This window comes from Pristis pectinata, chromosome 29, assembly GCF_009764475.1.
Source record: "Pristis pectinata isolate sPriPec2 chromosome 29, sPriPec2.1.pri, whole genome shotgun sequence".
In the NCBI taxonomy this organism is placed as follows: domain Eukaryota; kingdom Metazoa; phylum Chordata; class Chondrichthyes; order Rhinopristiformes; family Pristidae; genus Pristis; species Pristis pectinata.
The window spans coordinates 17,512,331-17,533,059 of record NC_067433.1 but is presented as its reverse complement, the minus strand read 5'-3'; the positions used below and the strand labels follow the sequence as shown (position 1 = coordinate 17,533,059).

Genomic DNA, 20,729 nt, shown 5'->3' with positions numbered 1-20,729 from the left:
TAATGACTTCCTGAAGTAATGATTCTCTCAACCACTGTTTCCTATTACAGGTAATGAAATTGGAGTGTCTGAATGGCATGGCTGATTACAAACTTGCCCTTTACGCCTGAGTTCCTGGCTTAAATCCAGGCCAGCCTGTTCCTGTGGAGGTCACCTTCCCCTCTGGCATCTGAGCAGCTCCCGAGGAAGATAACTCGAAATGCTCAGTCAATCTACCTCCTCATACTTGGACAACAACACATAAATGAACCACAAACTGGCTTGCTTTACTAAGGAAGATGGCTAAGCACGAGCTGTGGGAAATGTAAACCTCACAGAGATAACAAGACAGTCCCTGGCTCCGAAGCCTCAGTGATAAGACCCGTAAGGTCCAGATAGGTTGCTCTTATTTGTATTTTTTTAATATTTCTTGTAAACCTGGTTTGCCATGTTTCAATAGTTCCAGCTTTGTCTGCTTCGAACTTCGTGGGCCTACAGGCTTTGAAGCTGCACTATTTAACATTACCGCCTTGTGCATCAGTAAAAACTAACTCGGAACCCACATGTCTGTTGGTGCTAACAGGAGATCCCAACCCATAATATGATTCAATGTAAGTGCCTCAGCAATCCCCAAGGAAAATATCTTGGTTAATCCTAAAAGTCGGAATCGGCAGGTACAGTAGTGTAGCGGTTAGCGTAACGCTTTACAGCGCCAGCGACCCAGGTTCAATTCTGGCTGCTGTCTGTACGGTGTTTGTATGTTCTCCCTGTGTCCGCATGGGTTTCTTCCCACTTTCCAAAGACGTACGGGTTAGGAAGTTGTGGGCATGCTATGTTGGCGCCGGAAGCGTGGCGACACTCGCGGGCTGCCCCCAGAACACTATGCAAAAAGATGTATTTCACTGTGTGTTTCGCTGTACATGTGACTGATAAAGATACCTTATCTTACCTATCTTAGCTTATTCATTAACATTTGTTTTCAAGTTCATGGGCTGCTCATGGCCTTGGCCACTCCTGTGATCTTGCTGTCGTATGTGGCCCCTCTAGTCCATCGTAGAGGAGACCAATTATTATCAGTTCCTTGTCTCTCTCCGCGCTCATCATCCCACTAACCACCTCCTCCCACCCCGCCATTTCACTTACCACACTTGTTCTGTGTTCATCCCTGGAGACAGCCTACCCCAGCAGCGGTGAAAGGAAGCCACTACTGGCCAGTAGTTGTCCATTTCAATGGCATTCTCGAAGAGTCTACTCTTCGGTACCATGCTGAGGCAGTCTCCAGTGACTGGTCTGCCTGGTCGCACCTTCTCAGCCATTAAAACAACTACCCTCACTCAACCCTTGGTTCGATCCTCACCTCCATACTTACATCTGAGATAGGCAGCAGAAAATTGGTTATTCATCATCAAACTTGTTTAGACCACACTCACCTCATCCAAAACCTACCCATCCCCCAGTTCTGATGCAGGGCCTTGACCCAAAAGGTCCTCATACACCTTTTGCCTCCACAGATACTGCTTGATGCACTGAATTCTTCCAGTATTGTTTTTTTATTCCAGATTCTAGCATCCGCCGTCTCTTTTGTCTTTCTACCCATCTCCTCATGCTCTGGGCTTCCTAGGCCTCTTTGGAGCACTGTTAAGAGTCAATCATGTTTCCATGGGTCTAAACTCACATGATGGAGGCCCTTTGATCTGAAATGTTAACTCTGCTTCTCTCTCCACAGCTGCTGCCTGATCTGCTGAGTGTTTCCAGCATTTTCTGTTTTTATTTCAGATTTCCAGCATCTGCAGCTTTTTTTCAGGTGAAGACCAGATGAGATAAGAACAGGAACTTTCCTCTCCTAAAGTACAGGTGAGAACCAAATGGACTTTTATATCAAGCTGGTAGTTTCACCAGTTTGTTTTATTTAATTAACTGAACTTAAATTCCTATGCTGCCCCAGAACAAGATTTAAAATTCTGTTCATTAGTCTAGCATCCTGGATTACAGTCCAGTAACAAAACCATTATTCACCACAATATTTTAGAGTGATTCTCATTAAGAAATGATCAATTGTAGTCAAATAATAAATCAAAGTTGTGCATTGCCAAAAAATAATTATCCAATAACAAACAAAACAAAGTGCCAAAATATTAAACTGGATAATCTAAATTCAGAAATGATAAATCATACTTATCTTTGGAAGTATAAATCTTTTTGAGTGCTCAATACTTATTTTATGGAAACATCATATAATGGCAGGGAACCCTGCTACACTGGGATCACGCCATAAAAATAAATGACAGGCTATTAATACCATTTATTTCATAGCTCCAGATAAATAAGATTTTTTAATGGATTAATGTTCAGATTATGATCTAAACATTACACATTAGGAAGTTTGAGGAATATAATTTGTAACTCAAGTATTTGTGGATCTGGCCACAGTTTCATAGCTTGTAAATTTTTAGATCAGTGATTTGAAAATATCTGAATGTGCACATAACATCGGGGAGGGCACCTACTGATAGTTCTGATGGTGAAGTATATCATATGTATTATTCAACAGTCATGGAATTTTCTTGTAATCAGTTAAAAATTATTTCTTGACAAACCCACTGTGGGTATATCATGACCAGTTATCTGTGGGAGTTAATGATTAGCGATGGGAGTTAACAGAGTAAACCAGTTAGTGACTGGTGTCACTGAGGGAGATAAAACTGTAATCGAAGCCGAAAGCTCATTCTCATACTTTACTGTGTTTTCCAAGCCTTGAGAATGAAACAGCAGCCACAGGAATGTTTCATTTGATATAAATGTTGGCCCTGAATTTCCTCACTCCCAGATACATCACTGTTGTGTAACAGATGAGGTGGAGAATTCTGTTAAGTGACGTAAGTATAGAGGCTGCGCAAGATGCTGACCCAGTCTACTACTCACCTCCACTCAAGAAGCGTCTTAGCCATCATGATTCCAAACGCAGAACGCTGTGTAACTGCACAGTCATCAAGTGGCAAGTGGTTTTACTGTAAATTCCTACCCAGTGACAAAATGGTATCTCTTGCCTAGCGCATTAGCCTAACATACTAGTCTAATTGACAGTCTGATTCAGTCATGGTTATAGAGAGAAACAGCATGGAAAAAGGCCCTTTGGCCCATCGAGTCTGCACCGACCATCAACCATCCATTTTCACTGATCCGACATTAATTCCATTCCTTTCTCCTCACATTCTCATCAACTTCTCCCATGTCCGACCACTCACCTACACACCGGGGGCAACACACAGTGGCCGATTTAACCTACCAACCTGCACTGTATTTGGGATGTCGGAGGAAACAAGAACACGTGGGGAAACCCACGTGGTCACAGGGAGAACGTGCAAACTCCACACAGCCAGCACCGGAGGTCAGGACTGAACCCTGGTCTCCGATGCTGTGAGGAAGTAGTTCTACCAGCTGTGCCGCTGGGTTACTCTAATTCCAACTCTGCAGTGACTTTTGTCTCTGCCATCTGTCTGCTGTTGAAATATCCCAAGATACCTCCAGACCATCACCCGTTCTCTCTTCTCCAAAAACTCTGCCAAAGTTTGTGGTGTTCCACTCACCTGCTACTGCAGGGCTCACCGACCAACAGTGGGTCTCTTTCATCCGTGAATTAACTTTTCTTCCAGCTCTTGGTCTCATTAACCTTCTTCAGCCCTGGAGCGCTCTGCAGACCCCGTAAACATGGTTGCTCTAATTCAGCTCAGCCAGACTCAAGGCATGCAGTTGGATGTTCTCTCTCTGCTGCTCTCTGGATTCACCATGGCTGTCATGGTCTTTATTTATTCAGGGCTGTATACAGCACTGGTAATCATATAGTCATAGGGAGATACAGCACCAAAACAGGTCCTGCAGCCCACCGAGTCTGTGCCGACCCTCAACCACCCATTTACCCTAATCGTACGTTATTCGGATTTTTTATTCTCCCCTTGTTCTCAACACCTCCCCCCAGATTCTACAACTCAACTAGACACTGACGGGCAATTTACAGTGGCCAATTAACCTACCAACCTGCCACATCTTTGCAATGTGAGAGGAAATAGGAATACGCAGGGGAAACCCACACGGTCATAGGGGGCACATGCAAACTCCACAGTCTCTGACGCTGTGAGACTGTGCCACCCACATGTCCACAAATGCCATTATCCATTCAGATCATGTGATCTTTTAGCTCACTGCCACCTTCCTACACTAACCCCTTGATTCATTTGATAGCTAAACATCTGTCAATCTCTGTCTGGAGATGTTATGATACAACCAATTAATAATTCTGCTGATGAGGCAGTCCAAGCCTCTCAGACAAGTGGAGTACACTGCTCCTGTAATTCATGCTCTACTTGTGTTGTTTAACCCTCTGATCTCTCTACAATTCCACGAGCAGGATGACTTGCCGAGGAAGAAATGGACAGAGTAAGACCAGCCAACGGAAGTGTGCTTGGCAATGAACAAGTCAACTGGCGCACTGAAGTTTGTATCCGGTCTCGAAGTAAAGGTACAGAGGGGCTGGGAGGCACAAGAGACAGCAGACACTGGAATCTGGGGCAACACACGAGATGCTGGAGGAGCTCAGTGGGTCAGGCAGGAGGGAAATGGACAGTTGATGTTTTGGGACCCTTCATCTGCACTGAAAGATAGAGGGGAGATAGTCTGTATAAAAAGGTGAAGGAAGGGAAGGTGTGGAGCAAGAGCTGGCAGGTGATAGGTGGATCCAGGTGAGGAGGGGTGAGGGGCAGAGGGAGGACGGGAGAGTGGAAGTAGCGGCAGAGGCTGGGAGGTGATAATTGGAGGGCTGAAGATGATGGAATTTGAAAGGAAGGTGGATCAGGGAATCAAGGGAGGGAGGTGAGGGGCTTGGTTGGAACCGAATATTTCAGGAGGTCACCAGTGATACAGGCACCATTACAAGAGGTGGGGAGGAGGGGAGGCACCTGTAAGATCATTAGTGAACAAGGCTGGGGGAATTAATTTCAGTGGTGAGGTGCGGAGGATTGTGGGCTAGAGAGGAACTACTTCTGTTAGCTTTCTTAAAGGCGATGAGGGTGGGAAGGCTTTATGTGATAATAAGACAGTGGTCCACAGTGGAAAATACCCCCAGCAATCCATCAGGACCTCTGTGATACCCCCACATGCCACATGGTTTTTCAGGAACCATTCCTAGTCCTGCTGCCCTCACCTTGTCAACTTCTCGTGTGTGGTTCAGAGTCTAGACCAAGACCATCAGATGGAAACTCCAGCTGATACAAGCCCGGAAGTTATGCTGTGCAATATAGCCATATGAATGCTTCATGTGCTCTTTTCATATGAAGAAGAATGCCTTACATTTTATATGGTATAGTCTCAGGATGTCCCATAGTGCTTTACAGCCAATTAACTACTTTGGAAATACAGTTGCTGTTGTAATACAATAACTTGATCATTTTAACAGAGGCACTAACTTGATAATTTTTCAAAAAGATTAGCACTAACATTAAAATAGCAGGTAATAATTCACAAAATATCATGACTATAATGTCTTTAAAGTGGGAAGTGTTCCATAAACATGGTGGTGACACAGTGGCAGATCTGGGCTGTGAGGACACAGACATTTGACATCTTTTTATGGGACAATTTGAAGACTTTGGCATTTATTGCTTCCAAGTAACTTCTGTACTTCATCAAAAGTCTGCAGTTCACCAAAACTATTGTCATTGAAAATGCTGTAACGTTTCGGGATCTAATGAGGTCCCGAACTATGAATTAAATCGATTAATTACATTATAATAAATTATTCTGCCAGATGCAGTATTGGCCATTGCTTCTTTCATGAAAAGCAGTTAAACAAAAAGAAAGGATAATTTGTCTTCCAGAAGTTCAAGTTGATTTTTTCTGCTCTCTTTAACCAAAAACAATCAATTCATGATCAGATCTTCCAGTATATTTCTGCACAGGATTCTGTTGCAGTGTGAGTTACATATGAGCATAGAAGTAGAAGCAGGATGTCATTCAACTCCTGATACCTACCCAACATTCATTAAGATCATGGGCAACCTTCTCTCTCAGCTTCACTTTCTTGCATTAACCCCTTGATTCCTTTAATATCTCAAAATCTCTGTCTAGAGATGTTAGGATATAACTAACCAATACTTCTGCTTTTTCCCAGGGAAAAGGGATCAAAAAACAGACAGCAGAGGTTTAAGGTGAGAGGGAAAAGATTGAAAAGGGACCTGGGGAGCAACTTCTTCACACTGAGGGTGGTGCATGGATGGAATGGGCTCTCAGAGGAAGTAGTTACGTGGATAGGAAAGGTTTAGAGGAATATGGGCCAAGCGTGAGCAAATGAGACTCTTAGATGGGAATCTTGGTCGGCATGGATGAGTTGGGCCAAAGGGCCAGTTTCTGTGCTTTATTACTCTATGACGGGAGACTCCAAGCCTGTTTGACAAGTGAAGTACAGCGCTCCTGTAATTCATGCTCTGCAACAGGACCGGTCCAAGGGTCCTTCCTAACATCTGTCCAGATGCTGAGACGTACAGAGCTGTTGTGTGTCACACCCTCACAAAAACCCCCCTCTGCCTGTGAATGTGGTGGAGTCATAGAGTAAATCAGCACAGAAACAGGCCCTTCAGCCCAACTTGTCCACGCTAACCAAGGTGCCCACCTCAGCTGGTCCCATTTGTACACATTTGGCCCAATCCCTTTAACCTTTCCCATCTAAGCACTTATCCAAATGTCTTTTAAATGTTGTTATTGTGCCTGTCTCAATTACTTTGCCTGGCAGCTCATTCCATCTCTGCACTACCCTCTGCATGAAGAAGTTGCCCCTCAGGTCCCTCTTAAATCTTTCCCCTCTCACCTTAAACCTATGCCCTCTAGTTTTTCGTTCCCCCTCGCTGGGAAAAAGGCTCTGTGCATTCACCCTGTCTACGCCCCTCATGACTTTATACATCTCTATAAGGGCACCCCTCAGTCTCCTACGTTCCAAGATATGAAGACCGAGCCTGCCCAACCTCTCCTGAAAACTCAGGCCCTGGCAACATTCTCGTAATTCTTCTTTGAACTCTTTCCAGCTTAATGACGTATTTCCTATAGCAGAGTAAGCAAAGTGTGCTCAGTGCTCCGTGCGGCCTCACCAACATCTTGTACAACTGAAGCATAATGTCCCAACTCCTATACTCAAGTGCCCTGACTGATGAAGGCCAGTGTGCCGAATGCCTCGTTAACTACCCAGTCTCCCTGTGATGCCACTTTCAGTGAAATCTGTAGTAGTCTGTGGTAATCTGATTTAAACAACAGACCACATCATCACATTCTGTCTACAATACAAATTCGAGAGTATATCTTGAGATAAACTCTTCCTCCAAAGAGCATATGCAGTGTTCATGAACCTAAAACTCGATCTGTACATATTGTTTCAGCCAGATGCAAAAGACTTGATTTGAGGAGGAGAAGCTTCTTCTGTTATTGTTGGGCTGGTTAATAAGGAAGCTTTGGAGAAGTGAAGGGGAATACAGCGAGCTCACATTAATACTGGAAGAGCCACAATTCACAAGGTAATGAGATGAAGTATTGCACAGGCAGGCAGTTTGATAATTGACAGTATAATTGGCTTCATGTACAAACACATCAAAGTGGATGTGACACTGAATTGTCAAAACACCTGTGGAAATAAATTAGATCTCAGTCATTCCGAACAAGTATCCTTAACAAACAGACATTTAAAGTCAATTTCTTGGGCTTTCACTGGACGGACTCAATGCTTTGCCGCTTTCAAGCTTTGCAGACCGAAATTTATCCCCTTTTCTTGTTGTGAATGAGTACTGTTGCCCGCAGTAACAGATGACCTTGATGGTTCAGGAGAAGGAGAAAAGGCCTTTGAATTCCCTTCAGCCTAATGCAGCTTAATGGGGCCCCCTTTTGATTTCCTCCGAGTTTGCAACAGATTTGCTTTGGTTGAAATGTTAATCTGGCAATTTTCCTTCAACCACATTGACTTTTGACAATTGACGCGTTTTGTTGGGAGATTTTTTTTCCAGAAAGTCCCTCTACACGTTCTCATCATGATCAAAACCGCTGTGGTATTGTGATTGACATGCATGAATTCTCCCAGTTCCACTGGGCATAGAAGGAAGACATTTGGCCCATCGGATCCATGCTGACTTCCAGCAGAGGAATCCCATCAGTCCCATCTCTTTGTCCTTTCCCTGCACCCTTTCAGTTTACTCTCACACATGCCCATCAACTCCCCTCTGATTCTTTTGCCACTTACCTACACTAAGGGGTAATTCACAACAGCCAATTAATCCACCGACCCACACGTATCTGGGATGTAGGAGGAAACTGGAGCATCGGGGGAACCCTATGTGGTCGAGGGAGAGCATGCAGACTCCTCACAGACAGTACCGGAGGTCAGGATTGAACCTGGGTTGCTGGAACTGTGAGGCAGTAACTGGGCTTTGAGAGAATTCAATGAAATCAATTCACCACCAAGCATCATCCATTGCCTGGAGTATGCACGCTGTGACTATGTCCTCTCACACGCACACTTCTTTCCTAAACACCTCCCCACCCCCGCCATCTCCCAGTTTCCTTCCCCTCCCCCACTTACATCTGCCCATCACCCACTCACTCCTCCCACTGCCCCCCCTTCCCATTTTCCCTCCCCACCTCCCTTATTTGGTTCCATGCTCTACCTTCCTTTCCCATCAGGTTCCATCATCTGCAGCCCTTGGCTGCCTCCACCTATCACCTCCCAGCCTCTGGCGCTAACTCCGCCCTTCCCTCCCCCACCGACTCCATCTACCAATCAACCCCATCTGCCAATCAACTCCATCTGCCAATCAACCCCATCTGCCAATCAACCCCACCTGCCAATCAACCCCTCTTCACCTGGATCCACCCATCACTTGCTGGCTCTTGCTGCACCCCTTCCCCTTTATACTGGCGACCTCCCCTCTGCTCTTTCAGTCCAGATGAAGGGTCTCGACCCGAAACATTGACCGTCCATTTCCCTCCATAGATGCTGCCTGACCTGCTGAGTTCTTCCTGCAGTTTGTTTTTGTTGCATGTGGATATGTCCATTTATAACAGGATCATTGGTATTGTAGGTTACCATTGGCCAAAACTTAACTGGATCAGCTACGCAGATACAGGAGGTCAAAACAATTGAGTCACTCCAGCAGTGACAGACTCCCCAACGTCTACAGGCTACAGGTTGGCAAAGCCGTGGAATTACCTCTCCACTTGCTTTATTCCAGCAAGAAGCTCAGTACTATCCTGGTCTATGGTTGATCGGTACCTCATCTACCTTCCTAAATATTCACCGGCATCTAGCGGCTGCAGTGTGCACCGTCTATCAAACATACCGCCATTAGTTCCCTAGGCTACACCGACAGCACCTCCCAAACCCACGACCTCTATGACCCTGAAGGACAGTACCTCCCCTAAAATACACCACCCCTCATTATTCACCCCTCCTCCGTCAGCACTGGGACTAAATCTTGGAAACTTGCACCCAACAACACTCAGGGAGTACCTTCACCAGACTGCAGCAACTCTGGACGATGGCTCCCCATTGTCAGGGATGGGTGTAAATGCCGGCCCTGCCAGTGGTTCCCATCCCTGGAAAATCAACAGACCAAATACAGAGGAGTGTTGTTACTGAAAATCTCTTCAGCTGCCTTGATTATCATCTTCTAAAATCTTGTAGTCTCGAGGGCTCCAAGGCTTGTTCAGCACAACAGCATGATAGTGCTGTGATGACAGTCAAAATGTCATAGTCATAGAGAGATACAGTACAGAAACAGGCCTTTCGGCCCATCAAGTCTGTACTGACCATCAACCTACACCAATCCCTCATTCATCCCATTTTTTATTCGGCTCACATTCTCAATCAACTCCCCCAAGATTCTACCACTCACCTACGTAATAAGGAGTTTGTACGTTCTCCCTGTGTCTGCGTGGGTTTCCTCCGGGTGCTCCGGTTTCTTCCCACATTCCAAAGACGTACGGGTTAGGAAGTGGTGGGCATGCTATGTTGGCACTGGAAGCGTGGCGACACTTGCGGGCTGCCCCCAGAACACTCTACGCAAAAGGATGTATTTCACTGTGTGTTTCGATGTACACGTGACTAATAAAGGTATCTTATCTTAATAGGGACAATATACAATGATCAATTATCTTACTAACCTGCATGTCTTTGGGGCATGGGAGAAAACCAGAACACCCGGAGGAGATCTGTGGGGGACACAGGGAGAACATGCAAACTTCACACAGACAGCACCCGAGATTAGGATTAAACCCGGGTCCCTGGCAATGTGAGGCAGTGGCTTTGCCAGCTGTGCCTCTGCATCATCCAGAGATTTGGAGAAACACTACACCGGATCTAACAAAGCACTGAAACTTGCAAAATGGGTTGAAAGAATAAATAGTGAAACATTTATTTTTACTAGTGGATGAATCTTTCACCAAATGGCCTTGGAAAACAAATTAACATAAGAATGGTAAATGCTGAAGTTGAAATACATCTTTTTGTACACTGGATTATTGGCATATGGAATGTATTATTGAAACCCAGGCAATCACAAGCTTAAGAGGGATTTATATAACTGTTTTTGTTAAAAAGAAATAATAATATGTGGAAAGAGCCAAGAAATGCTCTCCCATATGAATCAACCACAATGAAGATGGATATATAATAGGTGCTTTAACCATTTCCAAAAGGCTGTCAACTCTGATGAGAAACTTGTGGTGATTTGCCACTGTCACACTTTCTAGCTTGAGAAGGTACACAGCTTCTGAGAATAGATGGAAGCACAATGGCACTGCTTAATAAGATGTGATGCCTTCTATATCCTTGGGCTGGCCAAGATCACTGGCAATGCACTTTCATCTTCTTTTAATTGAATCATGAAATATCTTGCCTTTGGGAAATGAAAAGTATGTTTTGATGTGGAATTTTTCACCACACAAGTCTGTGTTCTCCTGTAAGCTTACAATTTGGGTTTTTGCTGGAACTTCTTATCCCTTGAAGCCCTCCCTTACTCTTGCTAGCCTCTGGGCCATTTAACCGCTCACAGGCACAGTTGGTGATTCATCTTTTTTACTTCCACTATTTTCAACCTTGTTAACTCACGCTTTCTGGATTTTTAAGCAAACATGTTGGGAGTTCCATAGCGCTGAGTCACTTGAACCTTAAAATGAAGAATTGCGCTGCTAGTTGTGTACACAATAAATTAAATCCACTCCAACCAACAACTTGCTTATGTGTGCTGATGTTCTGAATGATTTATACTGCCTGTGAAGGTGCCCTTATTTGAAACAAATAACAGCCTGTTAGTTTTACTGTGGGTCAGTGCTTAATAGAAGCCAGCTGTTGTTGCACAGGGAAAACTGAGGGGGCCATTTTTCACAGCTGTAATGATCCTTTTTCTTGCACTTGTATGGCACTTTCAGCAGAATGTCTAAAAGCTTTTCATTAATGAGTAATGGAAAAAAAACAAGAAGAGATCATTGCAGAGGTAGGTCAGAAAATAATTTCTTCAGCGACTTTCTGAAGCCACGGAGAGCGGCAATACAAATATATCCAGGGAGTTTTAGGGCACAGGGTCTCAAAGGTGCACAGGAGCCTAAGTTAGATCTGGAAAATATAGACTGGAGGAAATCTTTGGAATAAGGGGTAGGCAAAGAACTGTGGGGGTGGGGGTGAGGAGGAAGAGGGGTACGTAAACCCAGAACCTTGGCCTCAGTGAATTGGAATTTTAGGGTTCCGTTATGGTACAGAACAGCAGGGAACGTTACCTAATAGGGCTCAGAAGGTACAGGCAGCTCAGTCTTGGATGAGGCTCAGAGTGACTTGACTCCACAAAGTCTATACTCACACTTTGATCAGATTCATGCTCCAACTTGTTCTCTAAACTTGCTCCAAGTACTTTTGTTCCAGACTGCAAATCTCATTTTGCAGGGACCTTATTATGTGCAGTGTAATCTTATCCAATGTGACTCCTCTGTTAAGGTTGATACTGGCTACTTCTAGGGAAAATAACATTTCATTCCAAACAAATTTACAACATTCCTGTTTTCAGATCAACAGAAAGACTCTTCCATGGTAACATATTTATTGATGATTAAGAGAAAATTTTTGCTTGGGAATGTATTGCTGGTTTCTAGAGCTAAACATGGTATCTAATAGCCACAGCTGGCTAGACACTGCATTAGATTCAGTGGGACCAAACGTGGGAAGTGGGGAAGAATGGACAGACACTACTGTATAGCACGTTTGGTGTTGTTGGAAGGGGTTAAGTTTTAGGCACAAATGTAGTCATTAATGTAGTCATAAGTTTAGGCATAAATATTTTTTAAAAATTAGAATATACATAATGCAAGGACACAAGAAAATAGCAGGAGTAAGCCATTTGGCCCCTCAAGCCTGCCCCACCATTCAATATGATCATGTCTGATCTATGCCGGCCTCAACACCTCTTCCGTGCCAGTTCCCCATAATACTCAATTCCTCCATCTTCAAATATTTATCCATCTCCACCTCAAATATATCCAATGATCCGGCCTCCCCCACCCTCGGGGCAGAGAATTCCAGAGATTCCCCACCCTCTGTGGGAAGAAATTTCTCTACACCTCAGTTTTAAGTGACTGGCCCCTTGTTTGTGCCTCTCCCACCAGTGAAAACATCTCAACATCCACTCTGTCAAACCCCCTTAGGATCTTGTACATTTGAATAAGGTCATCCCTCCTTCTTCTAAACTTCAAGGAATACAGACCCAAACTGTCAGCCTCTCTTGACAGCACAATATGAATGCAGTTATGTTGACGTGGCAATATATTCCCAGCACCTTTGAATCTACGAATGATTCAATTGTTTTGCCACTTATGCCTCAAGTGCAAAGAAATACATGTAGATCAGGAAGATCAATCGAAATATTCGACACTGTCTGTACAATGACAGCAAATTGACTGATAAAACCAGCCCAGATTTTGTTTGGATGTGACACCTCATGATTTGCGGTTAGTGTAACACTATTACAGTGCCAGCGATCCAGGTTCAATTCTGGCTGCTGTCTGTAAGGAGTTTGTACATGCTCCCTGTGTCTGCGTGGGTTTCCTTTGGGTGCTCCGGTTTCCTCCCATATTCCAAAGACGTACGAGTTAGGAAGTTGTGGGCATGCTATGTTGGCACCAGAAGTATGATGACACTTGCGGGCTGCCCCAAGAACACGCTACGCAAAAGATGCATTTCACTGTGTGTTTTGATGTACATGTGACTAAGAAAGATATCTTATCAGACATCAGCCTAACTGGAATCTTGGTGAGCAATGGACTGAATACTCCATATCCTGGACCAACATTCAGAAAGGAAGAGCAGAAAGTGAGAGTGAAACCAACTCCTGATAAAGAAGGAGAGGGAAACAACGATTAGATCAACAGTTCCCAACCTTGGGGTCATGAACCAATTTGGGGTCACAAAGTAGCTGGACAGGATAATATTAGTTTGATTTTTCACTTAGCAGCGTAACTGATTTACTACCAACATTTCAGAATTTCTTCAGCAGAAGTTTTAAATTAATCTGTTTATTCCAGCGTCAGCAGGTATTTTGTTGCATGCTTCTGACATGTTATCTGCATTCTGACTGCAGCATCTTGGGTCCCAAAAGTTTCCAAAATTTAGGTGGGATCCTGTGAGGAAAAGGTTGGCATCAACCTGGCACCAATCGACCTGTACCCGATAGAGTTCAGGAAGATGAGGGGGGGATCTCACTGAAACCTACTGGATACTGAATGACCTGGATAGAGTGGACGTGGAGAGGATGTTTCCATCAGTAGGGGAGTCTAGGCTCCGAGGGCATAGCCTCAGAATAAAGGGACGTCCCTTTAGGACTGAGATGAGGAGGAATTTCTTCAGCCAGAAGGTGGTGAATCTGTGGAATTCGTTGCCACAGGAGGGCTGTGGAGGCCAAGTCATTGGGTGTAGTTAAGGCAGAGATTGATAGGTTCTTGATCAGTAAGGGGGTTAAGGGCTACGGGGAGAAGATGGGAGAATGGGGTTGAGAAACAATCAGCCATGATTGAATGGCGGAGCAGACTCGATGGGCTGAATGGCCTAATTCTGCTCCTATATTTTATGGTGTTATTCCTGTGTCAGATAGAATAGATTGAGAGATTTTTGTTAATTTGAAACTGCAATTAACATGCAGGGATGAATCAATAGTTCAATTTTGTTCATTTATTTTCATGTTATGTGAGCAGTGCTGCTAAGGTCAGATTTTCCTGTCCAGCCCTAATTGTCCCTCGAGAAGGTGAGGATTCAGACCCAGCGATAATGAAGGAACGGTGATATACTTCCAAGACAGGATGGCGTGTAACTTGGAGGGGAATCTGTGGGTGGTGGCATTCACTTGCAGCTGCCACCCTTGTCCTTCTTGTGGGTTTGTGAGGTGCTGACAGAGTAACCTGGGCAAGTAACTGCAGTGCATTTTGCAGATGTACACTGTAGCCACTGTGTGTTGGTTGGTAGGGAGGGAATGAATGTGTACATGATAGATGGGGAGGCAGTTATGCAGACTGCTTTGTCCTGGATGGTTTCAAACCATGCTTGCGTATGACCTGCATTCCTTAAGACCTTAATGAAAGCCTACTGAAAATCCAAATACACCATCCACTGCTTCTCTCTAATTTACTTGAACTGCAATAAATTAGTCAAGCTTGGTTTTCTTTTCATAAATCCAGATGGACTCTGCTCAATCATGTTATTATCTTTTAAGCATCTTGGCACCACATTCCTTATTGTAGATTCCAACATTTTCCAGATGCCTGGCTAAAAGCTTGTAGCTCCCTCTTCTCTGTCCCTTTTTTTTAAGCTATGTAGGAACAGTTTCCAAACCTACAGAATTTCAGAAGATTGTGTCCAGTGCATTTACTATCTCTGTAGCCACCTTTTTCAAAACCCTGGGATATTGATGATCAAGTGCTTGGGATTTATCAGTTTTCATGCTCAATAACTTCTCCAAATGGCTGTTTCAGTAAGCTCCTGGTTAACAGTGACTGCAAAAACGTTGGTTAGTTCTTTCCTGGTTAATTGCTTAGCGTTATAGGAACAACTATCACACAGTTAAAAAGGTTTTACACTGTTAAGTTTTTTTTTGATTCAAGTTAAAAATGCAAGTGACACATGTCCTTAAAGAGAATGGAAAGGGTGAGAGTGAGCTTGCATTCCTGTGAGACTATCGGTGGATCAGTGCAAGCTGTCAGCAACCTAGGTTGACTCACAATTTGTAGGGAATGCCTTTGATAGAAGTCAAATGCTGATCCGTACATTACCTGCAGCGTGTACCATTGAAGCCATTGTTACTTTAGCTGCAACATCTGACTAGCAGTTGTTTAAGCTCATAGTGTTGAAAAGAATACAATGCACAACTGGGTCATGTTCATTACATTGATAAAGTGGGACAGAAATTAAGTGCCTGTTGTATGTCACAGAGCATGGAAACAGGCCCTTCGGCCCAACTCATCCATGCCAACCAAGGTTTCCATCTAAGCTCATCCCATTTGTCCAAGTTTGGCCCATATCCCTCTAAACCTTTCTTATACATATACCTGCCCAAGTGTCTTTTAAATATTGTTAAAGTACCTGCCTCAACCACTTCCTCTGGCAGTTCCTTCCATTCTGGTTGAAAAAGTTGCCCCTCAGGTTCCTATTAAACCTCTCCTCTCCCACCTTAAACCTGTGTCTTGTTCTTGATTCCCCAACCCTGGGAAAAAGATTGTGCGCATTCACCCTATCCGTGCCCCTCATGATTTTATACAACTTCATAAGGTCATGCCTCATTCTTCCATGCTCCAATGAATAAAATCCTAGCCTGCCCAACCTCTCTCCATAACTCAGTCCCTTGAGTCCCAGCAACAGCCTCGTAAATCTCCTCTGCGCTCTTTCCAGCCTAATGGCATCTCTCCTATAGCAGGGTGACCAAAACTGAATACAATGTCCTAAACGTGGCCTCACTGATGTCTCGTACAACTGCAACATAACATCCCAACTTCCATACTCAGTGCCCTGACAGACGAAGGCCAGGGTGCCAAAAGCCTTCTTCATCATCCTGTCTACTTGTGACGCCACTTTCAAGGGACCATATGTGTTAAACATGCTTTGTAGCAACCTATTTGCACTGGACTTCACTTCTAAACTTTGGTTATTTTGAAGCCAAATGAGGCAGATTTCAAAAGCACTGCAGCACAGGGGGCCATTTGGTTCATTGAGTTTATCCCATCAAGAGGTGAAGGTCAAGGGTCACGTGTTGAGATACTGCATTTAAGTCCTTACAAGAGAAGTTGAGATGTGCTCATGAAGCCTATTCAAAATCGCACTTGTGCTTGCAAGCTTACCATAACCATGAAATAAGGTAAAACACCTAGAAAGATAAAAAAAACTAAAGATCTTTTTCATAAGTAAAACATCTTCGGGTGTATGCAATCAATATTTTATTGAGAAACAAAGGACTGCAGATACTGGAATCCACATGAAAAACACTCTGATGCTGGAGGAACTCAGCAGGCCAGGCAGCATCCGTGGAGAAAAGCAGGCGGTCAATGTTTCGGGTCAGGACCCTCCTTCAGGACTGAAGATAGGAAAAGGGGAAGCCCAATATATAGGAGGGAAAAGCAGAGCAGTGATAGGTGGACAAAAGAGGGGACGCGGGGTTGGCACAAGGTGGTGATAGGTAGATGCAGGGAAGAGATAGTGATGGGCAGGTGTGGGGGAGGAGGGGAGAGCAGATCCACCGGGGGATGGGTCAAAGGTAAGGAGATAAAGGAAAAAAAAGTAGAAAAAAAGAGGATTGGAGAAGAAGAGAAGAAGCATGGTGGTGGGGGGGGGGTGTGGGGAAGGGGGGTGGGGATTACCTAAAGTGGGAGAATTCAATGTTCATGCCGTTAGGCTGCAAGGTTCCAAGGTGGAAAATGAGGTGCTGTTCCTCCAGTTTGCGCTTGGAATTCCCCTGGCAGCGGAGGATGCCGAGGACTGACATATCAGTGATAGTGTGGGAGGGAGAGTTGAAGTGACTGGCAACGGGGAGATGCAGATGGCGGTTGCGGACAGAGCGCAGAAGCATGAGTAGTCCATCAATATTTTATTGATGTCTTTTAAACGGTGTATCACTATATCTGTCATTGCTGACGAAATATTCAGAAAATTTGACAGCATTCTTGAATGTGAAGTTCTTCAATACCTAGTTATGTCTGCAAGATAAATTAATATCTCAGATGCCATCTACATCATAACTACAATAACAGATATTCTCTGACTGCAGTTAATCAAGACCAATGATCTTCTACACAAAAACTGCTACATGGAGAAAATTTAAACTAAATGATCACTCCTATTTGTGAAAGGGTTTCTGTGAAGGTAAGCGTGGCTCTGTCAGATTTAATTTGGAAGTCAGCAATTGAGATCACAAATCCTATATTCTCCAGGGATCAGGAATAATTTTCTGTGGCTGGTTTTGTGTTACCAATTATGTCTCTCGTAATTAGTTTTTAAATTTTTAATAAAATGCCTGAAGTGTGCAAGTTTCCATTATTGCCGGCTGCATCTCTGCGATGACAAGCCTCCTATCTGCCAGCAGATTCTATGGGAGGGTGTGTTAACCCTGCCTTCACATTCCATTTGCTGTGGAATCGAACTTCAGATGTGGAGTAAGCAAAGGGTGGGCTAATGGAGGTAAAGGACATAAGAGATAGAAGCAGGAGTAGTCCAGTCAAAAAGATCATGGTAACCTTTTGTCTCAGCTCCACTTTCCTGCTTTAAAGCCATATCACTTGACTCCCTTGATATCTAAAAGTCTACCGATCTCCATCTTGAATACATTCAGCCACTGAAGCCCTTGGGCAGAGAATCCCAAAGATTCATCACTGTCTGGGTGAAGAAATTTCTTCTCATCTCTGTCCTCAATGGCTGATCGCCTTTTTGAGACTGTGACCCTCGGCTGTACACACCACAGCCAGGGCAAACATCATCCGTGTGCCGACTGTAAGAATGCTGTATGTTTCAATGAGATCACCTCTGATTCTTCTAAAAGAAACAAATAGAGCTATAGAGTCTTAGAGTAATACAGTACGGAAACAGACTCTTTGGCCATCTCATACATGTTGACCAAGATGCCAATCTAGCTTGTCCCATTTGCCCATGTTTGGCCCATATCCCTCTAAACCTTTCCTATTCAATGTATCTGTCCAAGTGTCTTTTAAACGTTGTTTTGAACTCATGACTGTGTGGACAGATTCTGCTCTAGTTCCATCTACAAGTTTGCAGATTACACCACTGTAGTGGGCTGGATCTCAAACCTTGATGAGACAGAGTACAGGAAAGAGACAGAGAACCTAGTAGCATGGCGTCAACACAACAACCTTTTCCTCAATGTCAGCAAAACAAAAGAGCTGGTCATTGACTTCAGGAATCGGGGAGGAGCACACTCCCTGTCTGTATCATTGTGCTGAGGTGGAGAGCTTCATGTTCCTCGGTGCAAATATCACCAATAGCTTGTCCTGCTCCAACTATGTAGACAATATGGCCAAGAGAGCATACCAGTGCCTCTACTTCGTCAGGTGGCTAAGGAAGTTCGACAGGTCCTCGTTGATCCTCACCAACTTTTATTGATGTACGATCAGAAGCATCCTATACGGATGCATGACTGCTTGTGTGGTAACTCCAAGACCGCAAGAAATCGCAGAGTGTTGTGGAAGCAGCTCAGTCCATCACGAAAACCAGCCTCCCTTCCATTGACTCTGTCTACACTTCCTGCTGCTTCAGGAAAATAGCCAACATAATCAAAGACCCCCTACCATCCTGGTCATTTTCTCTTCTCCCCCCTGCCATTGGCAGAAGATACAAAACATGTACCACCAGGCTCAAAGACAGCTTCTATCCCACTGTTAAAAGACTTGAATAGACCTCTTGTACAATGAAGATGAAATCTTGATCTCACAATGTACCTTGTCATGGCCCTTGCACCTTATTATCTGCCTGCACTGCACTTTCTCTGTAATTGTAACACAACATTCTGCATTTTGTTATTACTTTTCCCTTGTGCTACCTCAATGTACTTATGTTTTGAAATGATCTGTACGTATATCATGCAAAACTAAGTTTTTCACTGGATCTCCGTACATGTGACAATAATAAACCAATTACCAATATATTGTACCTGCTTCAACCACTGCCAGCTTGTTCAATATACATACCACCCTCTAAATGAAGAAGTTGCCCCTCAAGTCCCTTTTAAATCTTTCCCCTCTCATCTTAAACCTATGCCCTTTGGTTTTTGATTCCCTCTTCCTGGGAAAAAAGACTGTGTGCATTCACCCGATCTATGCCCCTCATAATTTTATACACCTCTCTAAGGTCACCCCTCAGTCTCCTACGCTCCAAGAAATATAGTCATAGCCTGCCCAACCTCTCCCAATAACTCAGTCCCTCGAGTCCTGGCCACATTTGGCCATCTCAAATGACCATCAAAACAAAGCACACAGCCCACAGCGGTCAGTTGGACTGCCAATCAGTGAGGCAATGTATGTTATCTGTGCCCTCAGAGCTGGCCCTTATAAACTGTTTGACCTGGACCACAACATAGCTATATTATAATGTCCTGTGTCAACATATTTCCTAGAGAGCTGTAGGTTGTTCTCAATGCCAGACAGTGATGTAATGAGACTGGTCAATTGTCTGCCCCAACTCTCCAAATTTAGTGAAATCTTGAAATTACAAAATCAACAGAAAACAAAATCAATGCAGAAGAATTAACACTGATTTTCTCTGTCGAAATTATAACAAAAGAAAAACTGCCCAGCATCAACAGTAGCAGGTTAGACATAAGCAAGAAGAGCCGCCATTAACAACAACATTATAACAACATTTATTAGTCACATGTACATGTGATCAAAATAAAAATTGTGTCCAATGGGATGCTGGGTGTCAGTGAATATTAAATTGGGAAATGGCCTCAGCATGTTGAATTTAGGGCAGTTTTTTTCCGGAGCTCTTGACTTTTGATGCAATGAAACAACCGGTTATCACTCCAGGTTAGGTTCAGAATAGGGGGAGGCTTTACCATCTCCTTCAGGGCCCCAATCAACATCTTCATATCTGGACCACTTTACTTTTTGAAATGTAGCCAAGCACTCACTGCTCCCTAACCTGCATTTTACAGTGTGATTTAATTGATGATAAGAAACTGTTCCCACTCTCCAGGAATCTAATAAAAGGGGACATAACCCTAAATCTACAGCCAAGCCACCTGGGAGAGGTTATGTAGAACGTTGGAGATTCTGGAATTGTCTCCCACAGAACACTTCATATTGTTGCACTTGAGACTGATAGAATTCGATGGTCTAGGGCCCTGGAAGAGATGAACACAATGTAGGTAGATGGCATTAGGCTACAAGATCACCAAATCCCAGCACAGACTCCATGCCCTAAAAGGCCTTCTCCTGTCCCTGAGCAAGTGGTTTTATTTCTGTCTAGTAATAAATAATGTTATAAATACCACTCAATAAAGTCAATAATGGTGCACATTTTTCATGATGGAAGCAGTATTTGGTCTGCAGCCCCTGCTTCTATGAGGCAAGCTTGTGTTTTACCTTTTCAACTTATCCATCTACCAGAATAACCACTGTCATTTCAAGAAAGTCACTGCTATGAAAAGCCAAGACAAAAGAGACCTCAGATGCTGGAAATCTGGCTCTGCACA

General features: G+C 43.9%; 1 protein-coding gene across 1 annotated transcript in view; it reads right to left on the bottom strand.

Moving 5' to 3' along the window:
* Nucleotides 1-20,729, bottom strand: part of LOC127584172 (zinc finger matrin-type protein 4-like) — a 175,822-nt gene that overhangs the window by 919 nt on the left and 154,174 nt on the right. The window contains exon 7 of the mRNA XM_052040752.1: nucleotides 227-293. Coding sequence (XP_051896712.1) covers nucleotides 227-293 — 67 coding nt within the window. The remainder of the gene's footprint in view (nucleotides 1-226; nucleotides 294-20,729) is intronic.